General features: G+C 33.9%; 3 protein-coding genes across 6 annotated transcripts; all 3 read right to left on the bottom strand.

The window, feature by feature from the left end:
- Positions 1 to 608: 608 nt before the first annotated feature.
- LOC140776780 (rhodanese-like domain-containing protein 7) lies at positions 609 to 4,595 on the bottom strand. The gene is made up of 5 exons (XM_073120636.1): positions 4,127 to 4,595; positions 2,322 to 2,573; positions 2,119 to 2,217; positions 1,735 to 2,025; positions 609 to 1,190 (listed from the first exon to the last, which is right to left on the bottom strand). The coding sequence occupies exons 1-5, from the start codon at positions 4,550 to 4,552 to the stop codon at positions 810 to 812; spliced, it is 1,449 nt and encodes a 482-aa protein (XP_072976737.1). The 5' UTR covers positions 4,553 to 4,595; the 3' UTR covers positions 609 to 809.
- A 2,185-nt stretch (positions 4,596 to 6,780) lies between these two features.
- Positions 6,781 to 8,111, bottom strand: LOC140776358 (transcription factor WRKY45-1-like). Of its 3 annotated transcripts, none has more exons than XM_073120032.1 (3): positions 7,776 to 8,111; positions 7,473 to 7,577; positions 6,781 to 7,364 (listed from the first exon to the last, which is right to left on the bottom strand). In XM_073120032.1, the coding sequence occupies exons 1-3, from the start codon at positions 8,063 to 8,065 to the stop codon at positions 6,935 to 6,937; spliced, it is 825 nt and encodes a 274-aa protein (XP_072976133.1). In that variant the 5' UTR covers positions 8,066 to 8,111; the 3' UTR covers positions 6,781 to 6,934. The 3 variants fall into 3 exon arrangements, with proteins under 3 accessions (XP_072976133.1, XP_072976131.1, XP_072976132.1); XM_073120030.1 differs by having other exon boundaries at positions 6,782 to 7,388; XM_073120031.1 differs by having other exon boundaries at positions 6,786 to 7,376.
- Positions 8,112 to 11,624: 3,513 nt separating this feature from the next.
- On the bottom strand, positions 11,625 to 13,144 carry LOC140776351 (uncharacterized). 2 transcript variants are annotated; one of them, XM_073120016.1, is made up of 3 exons: positions 12,799 to 13,144; positions 12,364 to 12,468; positions 11,625 to 12,242 (listed from the first exon to the last, which is right to left on the bottom strand). In XM_073120016.1, the coding sequence occupies exons 1-3, from the start codon at positions 13,089 to 13,091 to the stop codon at positions 11,771 to 11,773; spliced, it is 870 nt and encodes a 289-aa protein (XP_072976117.1). In that variant the 5' UTR covers positions 13,092 to 13,144; the 3' UTR covers positions 11,625 to 11,770. The 2 variants fall into 2 exon arrangements, with proteins under 2 accessions (XP_072976117.1, XP_072976118.1); XM_073120017.1 differs by having other exon boundaries at positions 11,625 to 12,230.
- Positions 13,145 to 14,629: the final 1,485 nt, after the last annotated feature.

Here is a 14,629-nt window from a genome sequence, read left to right as displayed (position 1 = left end):
ATCTTTTTTTATTAATGAGCAATGTGGATGTTCTCCCTAAAATCAAAATATCCACCAAAACTTTCATTTATATCATTTTGTCGGTTTAGATTAATATGAAACTATTAATTTTTTCATCTAAATTTAATAAAATAAATATAAAAAATATTTGAGAAACTTTTTTCACCATAATAAATATTAAACTTTTCTATTTATTAAATTTACTTAATTTTTTAATCATATTCTTCGATTTAAAATATAATACACTTTCACCGTTTTATATATTCTTCTACCTAAGATTATAAGCCTCAAGTCTTAGTTAATTATTATCTAACTATCATAATGCACTTCTATAAATATGTGATTATGATTAAAAAATTTCAATCATCTATTATAAAATTATGAATCTAAGGTATTATAGTAATTTATACTTTCTCTATTATGTCTGGATGAAAAAGCTAATAATTTCACATTAGTTTAAACTACATAAGACAGTTATGTAAATAAAAGTTCAAAGAATAGTTTAGGTTTAGGCATAACCATGCAATGAGTAATTTGGAATTTACCAAACCTGCATGAATAATTTTCAGCAGAAAAAAGAAATATACTGAACCAGAAAGAGAGGGAAATGAAGTACCATATCATGCCCATTTTTTTATTCAATCAAACAACAGTACAATCAAAACATAGTGCGACAAGCAAAGATGGTTTGTTTGTCCAAGCTACCTCCTTGCCCTAATATGGCTCATGGTTATTAGTATGCAAAACAATAATACAACATAGCAAGCAGTAGGGCATTGCCTACACCCACAAATCTCTAAACTGACAAACTAAACCGAGTTAGGAAGGCGCTTAGCCTCCCTGTCTATTTTACTCTCAGAGGCAGCAGGATTTCGACGACCCTTATCAGGGCCACCAATAACTCCCCATGTCTCAAACTGCCTCTGCCGTGCCCTTGCCCTTTCTTTCTCTTCCTCAGACTTTGTTGAGAAACAGTATGGGCAAGATACACCATACTCCCATTCTGGAGATTCCATGTCTTCATCGCTCACGGGTTGCTTACAACCATAGCAGAGCTTATAGGTTCCTTGATCCAAACCATGCTCCACGGAGACGCGTTTGTCAAAAACAAAGCACTCCCCTTCCCAGAGGCTCTCCGTCTTTGGCACTTTCTCAAGATACTTCAATATCCCGCCTTCTAGATGGTAAACCTGGAAAAGATAGCATAACATAAACTTAGGAAGGACTAAACAACATATAACCTATGAACAGAAAAAAAAAAAAAAAAGATCATATAAATAAGCCAACCATAAAGTACACCTACCTCTGGATGTTTTACAAATAGATGCAACAGAGACGTACTCTAGAAAGACAAGCAAGAAAGAATCTAAAATCTCATGATATATATGTGATGAGTATGAAAAGTTTTTCAAAGAAGAGCTAGCCAAATAACAATAGAGACCTATTTGTAAACTTTTTATCCATATTAGAAGAGGACCAAGGCTTACAGACTTTAGACTTACAGTAAATAAACTATGATGGCAATAAAACTAAATGAACATAAACTAATGATTAGCGATATAATCATTAGCAATCTCGTGTTAATTAGACTACCAAAATAGTAGTGACATGAGGTACTAAATAAAAAACCAGGAAGACCCTTTCGAAATTACTAACTTCTAAGTAAACAAATAGCTATGCAATGGCCACTTCAATAGAACAAGAATAAATGTTGGTAATTCAGGTGTACTGTACCTCTTTAAAACCCTTGCTGAGGAGAAAGCTTGAGGCCTTCTCGCATCTAATTCCACCGGTGCAATACATTGCAACACGAGGTAGTCTTCTAGACTCTCCATCCTGAATTTTCTCTTCAATAATACCATTCAAGCTACTGTTTGATTGTGACAGTTCATTTTCAGATTCAGTCAATTTAAATTGTTCATCAACCCAAGATGGAAACTCGCGGAATGCTGCCGTACATGGGTCAACAGCTCTTTTAAATTTTCCAATCCGAATTTCATATGTGTTACGCACATCAATTACCATCTGCCGAAGTGCAGGAGAGAAGCAAGTCAAAGAAAAGAATCGAAAAAAAAATTCAGAGAAATACATGCTGCTGTAGGTCTTTAAACTACTTACAGTATCTGGATCACTTATTAATGCATTCCAATCTTGTGGCTTTACATACTTCCCGACCATTTTGGTAGGCATCACACTTGGATCTCCAAAGGTCACTATCTATTTATACATATGAAAGGCATAGGTAACATCCACTAAGAACATTAAGTTTAATAAAAAAAGCCCCAGCAAAAGGTACTACCTTTTAAGTTAACCAATAATACCTCTTTTTTCAACTTTACTCTCACATGATCCCATCGAAATGGTGCATCTTCCCCAGCTCCAAGGGGAGAATGACTAGTGTGACCATGATGAATAGCCTCGTCCTCTGGAGTAACAGGTGACTCCACTTGTCTTAGGCCTTTCAGGCGCTCATCAGCTTGAATAAAATTAAGAACTTTGTCCACTGACTCTCGTGTTCCACATAGGCTGCCATTGATCCCCTCTGGTGCAAGAATAATACCGCCTGAAACACGCTGAACAAAATCAGACACGTGAGGATCAGACACCAAACAATACAATTTAACAAAGCATAGATGTAAAAAAATCCAGCAAGACGGTTGAAAAAGAATCCATCCTTCAACTGGATATTAATACAATATTTATATAAGAGAGGAACAAAGAGGGAATTCATCAATTGAAGATGAGGTTGACTGGTGTATAGAGAGCAAAAGTTTTCCTCTGAACCAAAACCACGGTGATATATATGCGATCCAGCTTGGTTGGATAATGTTGTTATCCATTATCTCCTTCACTAGCCTTGCAATCTCTTCCTTCTTCTTGTACGGGCATAGATACAGCTACACGTTCACTAGTTTAGCCCCTAACACTATCTCTATGTGGTTTCAGCATCGTTAATGAGCACGTAAACATGCTTAAATTGAGATACTCAATCAATTCAAATCAAATTAGATGCACATCAGCCAACAAGATATGCCATCTAGAATTTTACTTTCAACCATCTTATTTTAGGATATATAATAATATCAAGAGAAGGAAAGGAACTATATATTCTGCACCTCTAAAAAAAAATTTCTAGAACAAAGCCTGTTTACTTCCAACAATGTTCAACAGATTTGTAACCTAACTTCCTAAACTAGGGTGTCATGATTAGGGCTGTCAAAATAGATTGCTGCGGCTCGCAGCTCAAGGCTCGTGAGCTCAATTTTTTGGCTCAAAATAATAATCACGCTGAGCCAAGCTAGACTCAGTTCGTTGAGCTCAGCTCGAATTAGCTCTCTCTCTCTCTCTCTCTCTATATATATATATATATATATATATATATATATATTCAGTTTTAAAACATACAGTAACGTGTTGTAGTATAATTGGTTATGTGTTCCACTCTCAAATAATATGATCTGGGTCCGAATTCTAGGTTTTACAATGTAAAGGAATTAGTTTTCTTAAATTAGTTGGATCATATCTCCCACACTTGGAAACTAAGAGATATGAATATAATAAAAAAATTTGAAAAATCGAGGCAGCTCGATACTTGGGCAACCCGAGCTCGATCCCACATTAGTCAACTTGAGCTCGAGCTAAGCTAGACATTTCCCAATTTCATTTTCCAATTTCATTTGGAAGATGTTCCTTTCATTTCCACCTGCCATGAGAGCCATATCCAAGTTATTCGTTATCTGTCATCTGTACTATTGACTCAAATCTTCAAATCTCTCTTTTCAATTCTTTTTGCTAAAGAAAGTCCAACATTTTCAATTATCAAACTAGTTTTCCATTACACAAATAATTATAGGGCAAGAAGCTAAAAACTAATCCTGCAAAAGAAGCTTGGGACTTCACAGCATAAAACCAATAGACAAAATACGAGAAATTCTAGGAAAGTAAGTTGTCAAAAAGTATTCGGTCTAAACATAAGCACGGTGCTTCCACAAGTGTAGCAAAATGCAGTCAGCTAGACATCACAACTAATACAAATCAATTCAAAATTAACAAATAACTACACATAAATTCAAAATAATTTCCAAAATCGAAGCTTTCCTCAACCAACTGAAACAACAACGCTTACCACTTCCTCGCACAACTCTTTGAGAGGCTTCCGCATCTCCGCGTGGTCCGGGAAATCCGCGAACCTGTAGAACGACACGACCACAAGCGCCGTCGGCGCATCCAAGCCCGCCTCTTCGGCGCCCGAAACGGCGATTGAGGAGCTCCGACTCGGAGCTCCCATCGCACGAATGGTGAGACTTGGCGCCTTAGCGTGGAGAAGCTGGGGTTTTAGAGGGTAAGGACTAGGGCTTGGGAAGTGGGGAAGGGGTTGAGCTAGGGTTTTCTCCGTGGTGGTTCGAACGGAGCGAAGGAGTTGAGGAGGGGTAGGGTTAGGGTTAGGGTTTGGCGATGGGCGAGAGAGCATTCTTAGAGCCGTGGAAGCCGTCCTGGTTTTGCTGGTGGAGTAGATCTTGGACAGGGAGAGAAACGGCGGGGAGAGAAGCATTTGCCCATGGAAAAGGATGACGGCGGCCTAACGGGAGTTTATTTTACCAAACTAAACCCCTTTTCAAATTCTTTTTTATACGAAAATGAGTCTTTTTAACTGTAGTCCTAAATAAAACATTAGACTATTAAGTGTTTTACTTAGCTAAAACCTGACCCAAAGTAAAAATATTGATCAGATTAGTGTTTTATCAAGTACAATACTAATTTGATCAGTATTTTTAATAAATAAAAAAAATGCTGAATATTTTAATGTTTTACTAGAATAAAAGAATATATATAAAACACTGAAAAGTTAATCATTTCATTATTATAAATATTAACCAATGAAGATAAAGATAAAAATATATAAAGAAATTTATGACGTTATAATTTTGTATTCGATTATCTATTTTGATCATAAAACATATAGTTGTAACAATATAAAAAATTCCACGAGCTGGAATGTTGTAGTGATTTTATTTATTTTTATTGTTTTATGTTTATGCTGAAGAGTTGAGCGTCTTATAAAATGAACTTTTTGATATTTTAATTTAAAAGATAAAATGCTGAACTGCTATAATATTATAGACCCATTTTGGTATTAAATTTAAGAGGTAGTTTATTTAGGTAAATAAAATATTATTAGTTTAGTAAAAAAAACTCGCCTAATGGGCGGCTATATTCACTATTCAAGAATAAGTTTTTTCTTATTTTAAAATAAAACTTCTTATTTTAAAATGATAAGTAAATATTATAATAATTATATTTTAAAAGAAACATATTATTTATCAAAATTAATATACTCTAATATAAAACGATACATTTAGAAGGAGGATAAAATCTAAGATAAAGTAATAACAAACCTGTTAGAAAAATAAAACCAATCACTATCAACCACGGTCAACTAAATTAAAACTAAAACTTCTCTCCCCATATTAAAATTGATGCACTATAATAATATATATAACATATATTATAACCTGGCTCACAATACTTGCGGTTAATAATTAAAGTTTTTTTTACTCGTTAAACCCTACGATAAGCTACTCTTCATACCATAGTTCGTCAACTATGCTAAAATTCTCATATCTTAGTACTGTCTTAAGATGTTGATGTAGGTAGACATATGCAATACCTTCAAAATCTTGAGTTGAAACTCTATTTCCATTAATATAGTTATCTCTTCTCTTTTCTCTCTCACAAATAGCCCCTCATGGATTTGTAGAAGAGATCCCTCAAATGCCTCCATAATGATCTCCAATATTCTCAATCACCAAATGACAAAGGATTCTAACTCAATTTCTGTAATTTTAGTTCTTTCAAATCCATTCTCACTTTATTTTATCATATTCCTAAGTTCTAGGTACCCAGATTTCTGCACTTCAATAAGTTCTTTGGCCAGAATTCACTCAAGTTGTATGTTATAAACATATTCACATAATTAATTTTATTTTGAACACACACTGCCAATTATAAAAGTTCTTAGAGAGAACACAATACCATTGATTTAAGATCAAGTAGTTTGATTCCTTTGACTAGATATTATTGTCTTGCGTTGGCCATGATGAATCCTGAACATTGTACACATGAAGAAGTGATAGTTTTTTAGTTTCTAATGGCTCTTGGGTAAGAGAAGGGATCCACCATCAATACAATGATGAATGGCGAGTCTAATTAATACTACAAAAATTAATGCCAGAGAATATTTTGGTACTGTTGATTATGAACTGTTCTAAAGAATATTTAAATCTGTCAACTCTATCCACATCAATGGGTGATTTGCATCTGGTGGTGATCATTTGACTGAAATGAAAGATGATCATTTCTGTTGAGATATATCTTATAATTAACTTCCAAAATATTTGGATCTAAAATATTTGATAAATTACAACAACATGTTTGACAAATGACAACTAATATATATTAATTAGTAGAGATATCTATATGTAATTTTCTGTTGGATGGAGATAGTGCGTAGTGATCTAATTAAAAGTATTTTAGATATAAGACAAGGAGAAAACATATATAAAGTTTTCTTAATTTGTAAATTCTTTGATTTTTTTAAGTAAGTGTTCTAATTTTTAATACTAAAATGTACTTATTTGAAGTCGAAAGAGTTTATAGAAGGATTATTTGGATTTAACAGGTCAATTAGTGCTATCTCTAAGAATTTATTTAAACATTCTTATATATAAAATAAACAAATAGACTGAGATTTCCGCATGTTGATAGATGATATAGACTTTGCCACCTTCACACAATTAAAGAATAAATAATAAAAATTAAGAATTAAATAAGACTAAAGCTATTAAGTAATGCATCAACGATGCATATTATGCATTTAATAAGATGATCATAGAACGAACTCCAACCCAGCTAGTCTACTCCAAGAGTACTATAATTATAATTGTGAGAAGTCCTCAAGCTCAAAATCAAATAAGGAGCTTGCCGTGAAGCCCATGTCTAGATTTCCAAAAGAAGACTCAAAGCTCGCCGTAAAGAACTCCGCCGGCGAGCCGCCGGGAGTCGGATTACTTGCTACGTCGTCTTCATTACAGCAGTCATGCTTGGCAGAGCTGGAGGAGGAGACTAGTTGGGTTTCTTGTTTGCTGTGAACAGGAGGAGGAGGAGGAGGAATAGTGTTTGATCCAAAACTAATCAGATGAGAGTCTTTTGGACTGGAAGTAGTCTCTATGATTTGGGGAATGGTAGATGGATTCCCACTGCAAGTGTGTTCACCTTTGTAGATGATCACAAACTTGGAAGGGTCTTCCTTTGATTGCTGCACCTGCCTGGTTGCCATGCAACCTTGATCATATTTATGGGTGCATCTAAAATAACTCCTGCAAACAAAACTAGCATCAAATTTTAGCCTTCATAGATGGAAAGGAAATATTTGTATTAGTATAAGATCTCATAACTATATAAAGACTACGTACCTTGGGTATGTAGAGTTTTGGATTTCTTTTTCCCCATACTTCCGCCATGCTAGGCCATCTTCTGGAGTTATAGTCAGAACTTTTCTCCAAGAAGATGATGGTGATCTTTGATGAACCAAAAAAAGGAGGGCAATAGAAACAAAAAAAGAATTAATCTATTAGACAGGCATAATAAAAGATCTAATGATTAGAAAATAGAAGATTTAACTCATGAACAGATTAATAAATTTTAATGGTGTTACGATTAAACCAGTGCTATTGGTATTAGAACTCAAAAACACTCTGAGTAGTACGAGTGCTCACCTCTTCCTCCATCCTCCTCTCCTACTCCCACTTGATATCCCTCTCTTCCGATCATCTGAAAACTTCGAGGTACCTCTCGAGCCCACCGGGCTCCGGCCGGGTTCCGACGTCTCGCCATAATCCAACGCAGAGATAGCTTTAGAGATCGAGCTCAAGACCTCATTCTTGAACTCTACACTCATAGGCTCCCCTACGTGGGATTCTTGCATTAAGATCCTAATACGTGCCATCTCCTGGATCGCCGCCGCCGCACGACCGACGGGCAGGTATCCGTGGATACATGATGCCATTTCTGCGCCCCCCTTTATTCGAGTCAAAGTTAACGAAGTCTGTGGCCCTGGGAGGAGGAGGGGGACGAGCAGTTTGGAATTTTATAAAGGGATAGGGCTGTGCGAGGCGATCTCTTATTGGCTAGAAGGAAAGAAGTGATTGTGATACATGGGTTAGGATTTGCTTGCATACGGCGTTGCAGGGGATCTTTTGTGACAAAATGCATGTCGTCATTGGATGACACTAGGTATGATGACGTCACGGACACCACCCTGGCAGGTGGCGACTTCGTTTAAATTATTATAAGCATATTATTTTATAAATAAATCATTTATCTGATATTTTCTTGCTTTTTTAGATGTAACATTACTAATTAAAATTTTGAATTCAATATTATTTTATTATTTCAATTTTATGGTCAATATTATTCTTCCTAAAATATATATATATATATATACACGATCTGAAAAAGAATTGACCGCCTTTTTTTAAATATAACTTAACATTTCAATTTCTTTAAAAATATTTAAGTTTAAAAAATAATTCCAGACCATAATATCAAATGCTTTGAAATAATTTCAAGCCCTTGGAGTCCAGGTAGAGATCATGTATGAAATTCTATGGAAAATTTTAGTGGTTTCTTTTATCATTGGATTATATTAATAGTAATTAGATTATTTGTTATAATTAAGAATCATTGGTGGAAATGGCTATTGATTAGACCTGGTGGAAATCTTTTTCATAATTAATCTGTGTGTTATTTCCTCTCTGACCTTAATTTCCCATTTAGGTTGATGCTTCCTATGCATGCAGAGATGATTAAAATTTAGCTTTCTTGGGCCCATAGTTAGGGCCCAAATATATTGGAAATAGGACCATGAATCTATTATTATAATATTAGTTGGGCGGGCTTTATACAAATTTAGCATCCAAAGAGTAGTTTATTTGAATACATATTTTGTGATAACTCGTTAACTGTTCTAAAAACTTAAACGGTTAGATAATATTGTTTTATGCAAGTGAGTATTGGTAGTTGTATAAGATTCGATCTGATCTACTCACACTATGATATATGTGTAATATGAGAGAGTGTTGTTATTAATTTGAGAATTCAAATTAAAAAAATTAAATATCACAATTGTGTTTCAAAATTTTAATAGCTTGGTGAAATGATCTCATAAGGACTATATTTTGATTACCATTGGATGAACTAATAGAGGGATACTAGAGTTTATAAATATCGTTTTAGGGCAGCTACATTTTGACATGCTTCACAAACTAAAATTTCTAACCCTTTATTCTATTTATTATTTATATATAAATGTTATATGCTAAATGTAATATTATATACATAAATATTAATATACGAGTAACTTTTCTCATATATATGGTGCAAATTTTTTTAGGTGATACAAAAATACATGGGTCAAATGGTGATACTCATATAATAGGGTGCTACTAATAATAAAATCAAAAGATAGAAAATTCTTTCATAAATTTCTCTCAAAATTATTATTGTATCTAGTACATTATGTTTTGTTTAGCTTGAGGCTAAGCTTTGAACTCGATTAGGTAGTCTTTTTTTTACTCTTAATTTTTTAAGAGTAAACTTAATTAGATATGAAAAAGATTAAAAAAAATATATTTAGTTACTGAACCAGTTTAGATATCCCTAAACCAATTCGGGATACTCCGAAACTCAAAGCAAACAAAGCCTTAAACACACGATGTAGTATCTCTAGCTAAACAAGACCAAGTAAAACATACTGACAAAATCTACTGTCTTAGAATGGTTTAAGTGCGCTTAGCAAACACAATTAGCCAAACTTGACACCAAAACTAAGGAGCAATCTAGATCTTCAAAATCCTCACACTAGATCTTCAAACTAGACCTTTGATAGACATTGGCAAGATGACTTATTAAAGATTTACGACTGGATACCTACCTGAATATCCAATATTAAGAGATAATAATCCTGGTAGATATTATATTTTTGGTGAAAAATATATATTTAAACCCTCTCTTTTTATTCCCAATTCTTTCACCTATATGAATCGACCCTACTTTTCACCTTGAGGAAGAATAACATTTTGTCATAAATATCCTTTTATTTTAAAACCTAATTTCAAGAATATTAAAATTGCATGACAGATTTCGTTGAGTATTTTTCTTTTTTATTGTTCCTTCTCATAAGTGGAAAGAAAAAGGACATTTTTCATCTTATACGAATAACATTTTGTCTTCTTAAGTTGGGGAGAAAAACCTTGAGAAAAGTTTTGGAGGATTTGTTTCCTTCTATTTTTTCTATGGTGAATGAGTTGGGTTTTACTTACGAGTATGAATATTTAAGTGTATGTATTATTTTAATCTAATCTTAGACATAATGTGATATAAATAAAAATATAATATCTAAACCTTAGGGAGTAAATAATAGTAAAACGAGTGAAGATGGTACCAATTGGAACTCTAATTTACAGCGTCTACATTGTCTTAGATTGCTCATGAGGTAGTTGAACTCATACTATCTACCAGGGAAGTAGGAGTCTCAACTACTGAGATGCATTACGAATTGGAGATTATTATTATTTATTATTATTATTTTCTTTAAGAAATGGTCGACAAAACAATTCTTGATCAAAGATAGCGTAATCATAATAAGATTCAATTTATCTTCCAACTATGTGCCTCTTTCTCCTCCACCAAAACAAATTAAAGTACTAAGCTAACTTATTAAGGAGTTAATACCATTGACTTAAGGTCAAGCGTAGTTTGATTACTTTGACTGGATACTTCTGCATTGCGTTTGCCATGACGAATCCTTACAAACGACGAAGAAGGGATTCTTAGTTTTCTTTTTAAGTAGTTTCTAATGGCTCTTAGATTTAGTGAAGAGTTCCAGTATTGCTGAGTCAAGGTTTTAGAGTCTTTATACTAAGTCTATGGATTATGGACCACTCTAAAGAATATTCAAATCTATCACAACTCCATCACATCAATGGGTGATTGCTTGAGGTGGTGATTATTTGAATGAAACGAAAGATGATTAGATAAATATATATATATTAAGATAGTTTCTCATTTCTGTTCAGATATCTTAACTTCCAAATTATTTGGACCGGATAACAATATCAGTAGACAACCACATTTTTGAATTATATATATACATGTATATATAACAGTACTTGTGAAAATACTATCCATAATAGTATAATCCAATTGAAAATGTTTCAGGTATAAGAATTAAAAGTTGAATTTTCTATTATATGGTCTAGTCTTCAACACTGAAAATGCACTTGTTTGGAATCAAAAGAGTATATACGGAAGGACTTGCTAGATTAAGGAGGGCCAATTATTGCAATCTATGCATAAAAATTCATTAAAAAAAAATTCTTATACCCACTAATTATTTTCTAAATTTAGATGGAATTAAGGGTCCTCATTAGTATTTATGACTTCGCTTATGCATGAATGCAGAGATCCAAGAGTAAAAGGAAAGTTAATTTGTCACAATATGAGCAACATGCATTTAGACTGGGCAACCTTTACATCATGCACAAATAAATAATAGAAAATAGGGATCAAATAAGGCTTAAGCTGTTATTATAAAAGTACTGAATCAACAATGCATATGGTACCTTTAATCATATAACAATATATTTGTTGAGGTAGCCCAAGTCTCTCCCTAGGTGGAAAACAAAAAACAAAATATACTCCAAAGCTCTATCTAGCTTAGTGAGAAGTCCTCATGCCCAAAATCAAACTCAATGTCTTCAGCCTCAAAGGAGCTTGCCATGAAGCTCATGTCTAGGTTCCTAAAGGAGGACTGCAAGCTCGCCGTGAAGGACTCGGCCGGCGATCCGATGGGAGTCGGATTACTTACTACTTCTTCACTGCACAAGTCCTGGTTGAAAGAGTTAATGGAGGAGGAGACTAGCTGGGGATCTTGCTTGGTGTGAGTAGTAGTAGTAGTAGTCGTCGTCATCTTTGATATTCCAAAGCTAATAAGATAAGAATCTTTTGTACTAGGAGTTGTCTCCATGATTTGGGGAATTGTAGATGGATCCCTGCAAGTGTGTTCACCTATGTAGGTGATCACAAACTTAGAAGGGTCTTCCTTTGACTGCTGCACTTGCCTGGTAGCCATGCAACCTTGATCATATTTATGGGTGCATCTAAAATAGCTCCTGCAAATAAAACTAGCCTCAAATTTTTAGCATTTATAAAGAGGAAAACTATATATATATTTGTATACGATCTCACAATTAATTTCAAGGAACATATATAGTTTCTTATATATATATAATATATATAGACTACCTTGGGTATGTAGAATTTTGGATTTCTTTTTGCCCATACTTTCGCCATCCTTGGCCATCATCTAAAGTTTTAGTGAGAACTTTTCTCCAAGAAGATGATGGTGATCTTTGATGAACCCAAAAAAAAAAGAGAAAAATAATAAACAATTAATCCATTAAACAGGCATAATATAAGATCTAGAAAGAAAAGAAGAAGAAGAAAACAAGCCACTAACACATGCAATATGGCAAACTAGAGCTTGTTTTTTTTGTGTCAATTAATTCATATTTAGCTCATGAATAGAATCTTCGATTAAATCAGGGCTATTGAGATTTGAACTCGAAAACACTCAGAATAACTCATGAGTACGAATCTTATTATTGATATTATCAAATGATTAAACTACTTGTACATACGGAATCATAAAAATGGAGCTATAGACAAGTGCTTGCTCACCTCTTCCTCCATCCTCCTCTCCTCCTCCCACTTAATCTCTCGCTCTTCCTATCATCCGAAAAGATCGAGCCGCCTCCCGAGCCCGCCGGGCTCCGGCCGAGGTCCGACGTCTCGCCGTAATCCAACGCAGAGATAGCTTTAGAGATCGAGCTCAAGACCTCATCCTTGACCTCTTCACTCATAGGCTCCCCTACACGGCATTCCTGCATTAAGGTCCTAACACGAGTCATCTCCTGTTTCGCCGCCGCCGCACGATCGACGGCCGGCAGATCTCCTTGGATAGATGATGCCATTTTTGCCCTTTTCCTGGAATCGAGGTTACAAAAGTCTTCGGCCTTAGGGGAGAAGAAAGGGGAAGACGAGTTGTCTGGGTTCTTATAAGGGGAGACGCGAGACTTATGGGTGGGGTGTTAATGCATTGGGTTCGTGGCGACCTCTAGTTGGCTGAAACGGCGAAGTGACTGTACGAGGAGTAGGAATTTCTTGGACATGGGGGCTGCAGGGGATCTCTTGCTACGTAGGAGGACGAGATCCAACTCGTCATTGGATTACATTGATGGTGACGTCATGCAGTTGGCTGGCATCCCCTGGCAACTTCCTTTAATTTATTAAAATAAGTGCAAGTTGGAGATTGTTGTATAGAAAATGAGAGTAATTATGAAATAATAAGGTGGATGCCCTAACTCATTTATATAGGATGTTATTAATGTCTAATGTGTTATATTATTGGGATAATTATATTTTACCCCTTCAAGGTTTGAGGCAATTTCAAAATATTCCTCTGATATTTTAACACAATTTTAAAATATTCATACGTACTTTCAACTTAAGCACTTAACCTTCTTACGATCTTAATTAAAATATAATTATTATTTCTTTTTATAATATTTGATTAAACTAGAGATTGATTTTGAAGATCCTAATTAAATATAAAGTTATAGAGGATTAAATAAATTTTTCAATGCACCTAAAATTATAACCAGCTAAATTTTAGATAACAAAAATATACGTCTATTTAATATATTTTTTATTTTAAATGAGTTGGAAAGTTTATCAAATCTTCAAATTCGGCAACTAATTTGGTTAAATATAATAAAAGAATAAAGATTATGTTTTAGTCAATACTATAGAGGGGTTAAGTGCTTAAATTGATAATATATGAGAAATTTTGTGAAATTAAGCTAAACTATATATACCAAAATTAGTTAAATTTCTCTTATATTATTTTTGACAAATGAGAGTGAAATTTTGCTAATATCTTCTCCTATTGTGTAAACGAGCAGAGCTTGAGTCAACATTAGCTGGCTCGAGCTGAGTTCGAGGCAGCTTATATATAGAATGAATAAATATATTATATATGGTTAAATATATTTTATCATGTACTTATAGTCAAAATCACTTTACCCCCTATAATAGAAAAAGTTTCAAACTAGTCTCTATACTTATAACTAAATTAATTAATTTTTTTAATTTAACCAAGTACTATGGCTATTTTGATCATTTTATTATATTATATCAAAATTTGAATATCTTCTCAAACAAATGCGATAATGGCATTTTGATTATTTTGATATTATTCAGTTAAGTTTAACAAAAAATTTAACGATTTTATTTTAGTTATAAGTATGATGACTGACTTGAGAGTTTTTTAAGTACAGGAGGGTAAAATGATTTTAGTCATAAATACATGACATTTAACCCTATTATATATATAGTCAATAGTGTTGTAGATAGGCATCAAATCATTATTGGTGAATTGTATATTAATTTCTCTTTGCTGTCCGGCTAAACCAAGTTGAGCTTGAGCCAGCCCAGCTCTTCTTCTGTATTC

This window comes from Typha angustifolia, chromosome 14 (genome assembly GCF_048772165.1).
Source record: "Typha angustifolia cultivar Huaian chromosome 14, ASM4877216v1, whole genome shotgun sequence".
Lineage (NCBI taxonomy): Eukaryota > Viridiplantae > Streptophyta > Magnoliopsida > Poales > Typhaceae > Typha > Typha angustifolia.
This window is presented reverse-complemented; position numbering and strand designations above follow the sequence as displayed.

Bases quoted from the DNA above. Each gene is read 5' to 3' on its own strand.
- LOC140776358 (XM_073120030.1), bottom strand. From the start codon at position 8,065: ATGGCATCATGTATCCACGGATACCTGCCCGTCGGTCGTGCGGCGGCG. The intron at 7,578-7,775 runs GTGAGCACTCGT...GGTTCATCAAAG, and splicing joins AGAGGAGGATGGAGGAAGAG to ATCACCATCATCTTCTTGGA. The intron at 7,389-7,472 runs GTACGTAGTCTT...ATTTGATGCTAG, and splicing joins CAAAACTCTACATACCCAAG to TTTTGTTTGCAGGAGTTATT.
- LOC140776780 (XM_073120636.1), bottom strand. From the start codon at position 4,552: ATGCTTCTCTCCCCGCCGTTTCTCTCCCTGTCCAAGATCTACTCCACC. The intron at 2,574-4,126 runs GTAAGCGTTGTT...GATTTTGTTCAG, and splicing joins AAGAGTTGTGCGAGGAAGTG to CGTGTTTCAGGCGGTATTAT. The intron at 2,218-2,321 runs GTATTATTGGTT...ATGTATAAATAG, and splicing joins GAGTAAAGTTGAAAAAAGAG to ATAGTGACCTTTGGAGATCC.
- LOC140776351 (XM_073120016.1), bottom strand. From the start codon at position 13,091: ATGGCATCATCTATCCAAGGAGATCTGCCGGCCGTCGATCGTGCGGCG. The intron at 12,469-12,798 runs GTGAGCAAGCAC...GGTTCATCAAAG, and splicing joins AGAGGAGGATGGAGGAAGAG to ATCACCATCATCTTCTTGGA. The intron at 12,243-12,363 runs GTAGTCTATATA...ATTTGAGGCTAG, and splicing joins CAAAATTCTACATACCCAAG to TTTTATTTGCAGGAGCTATT.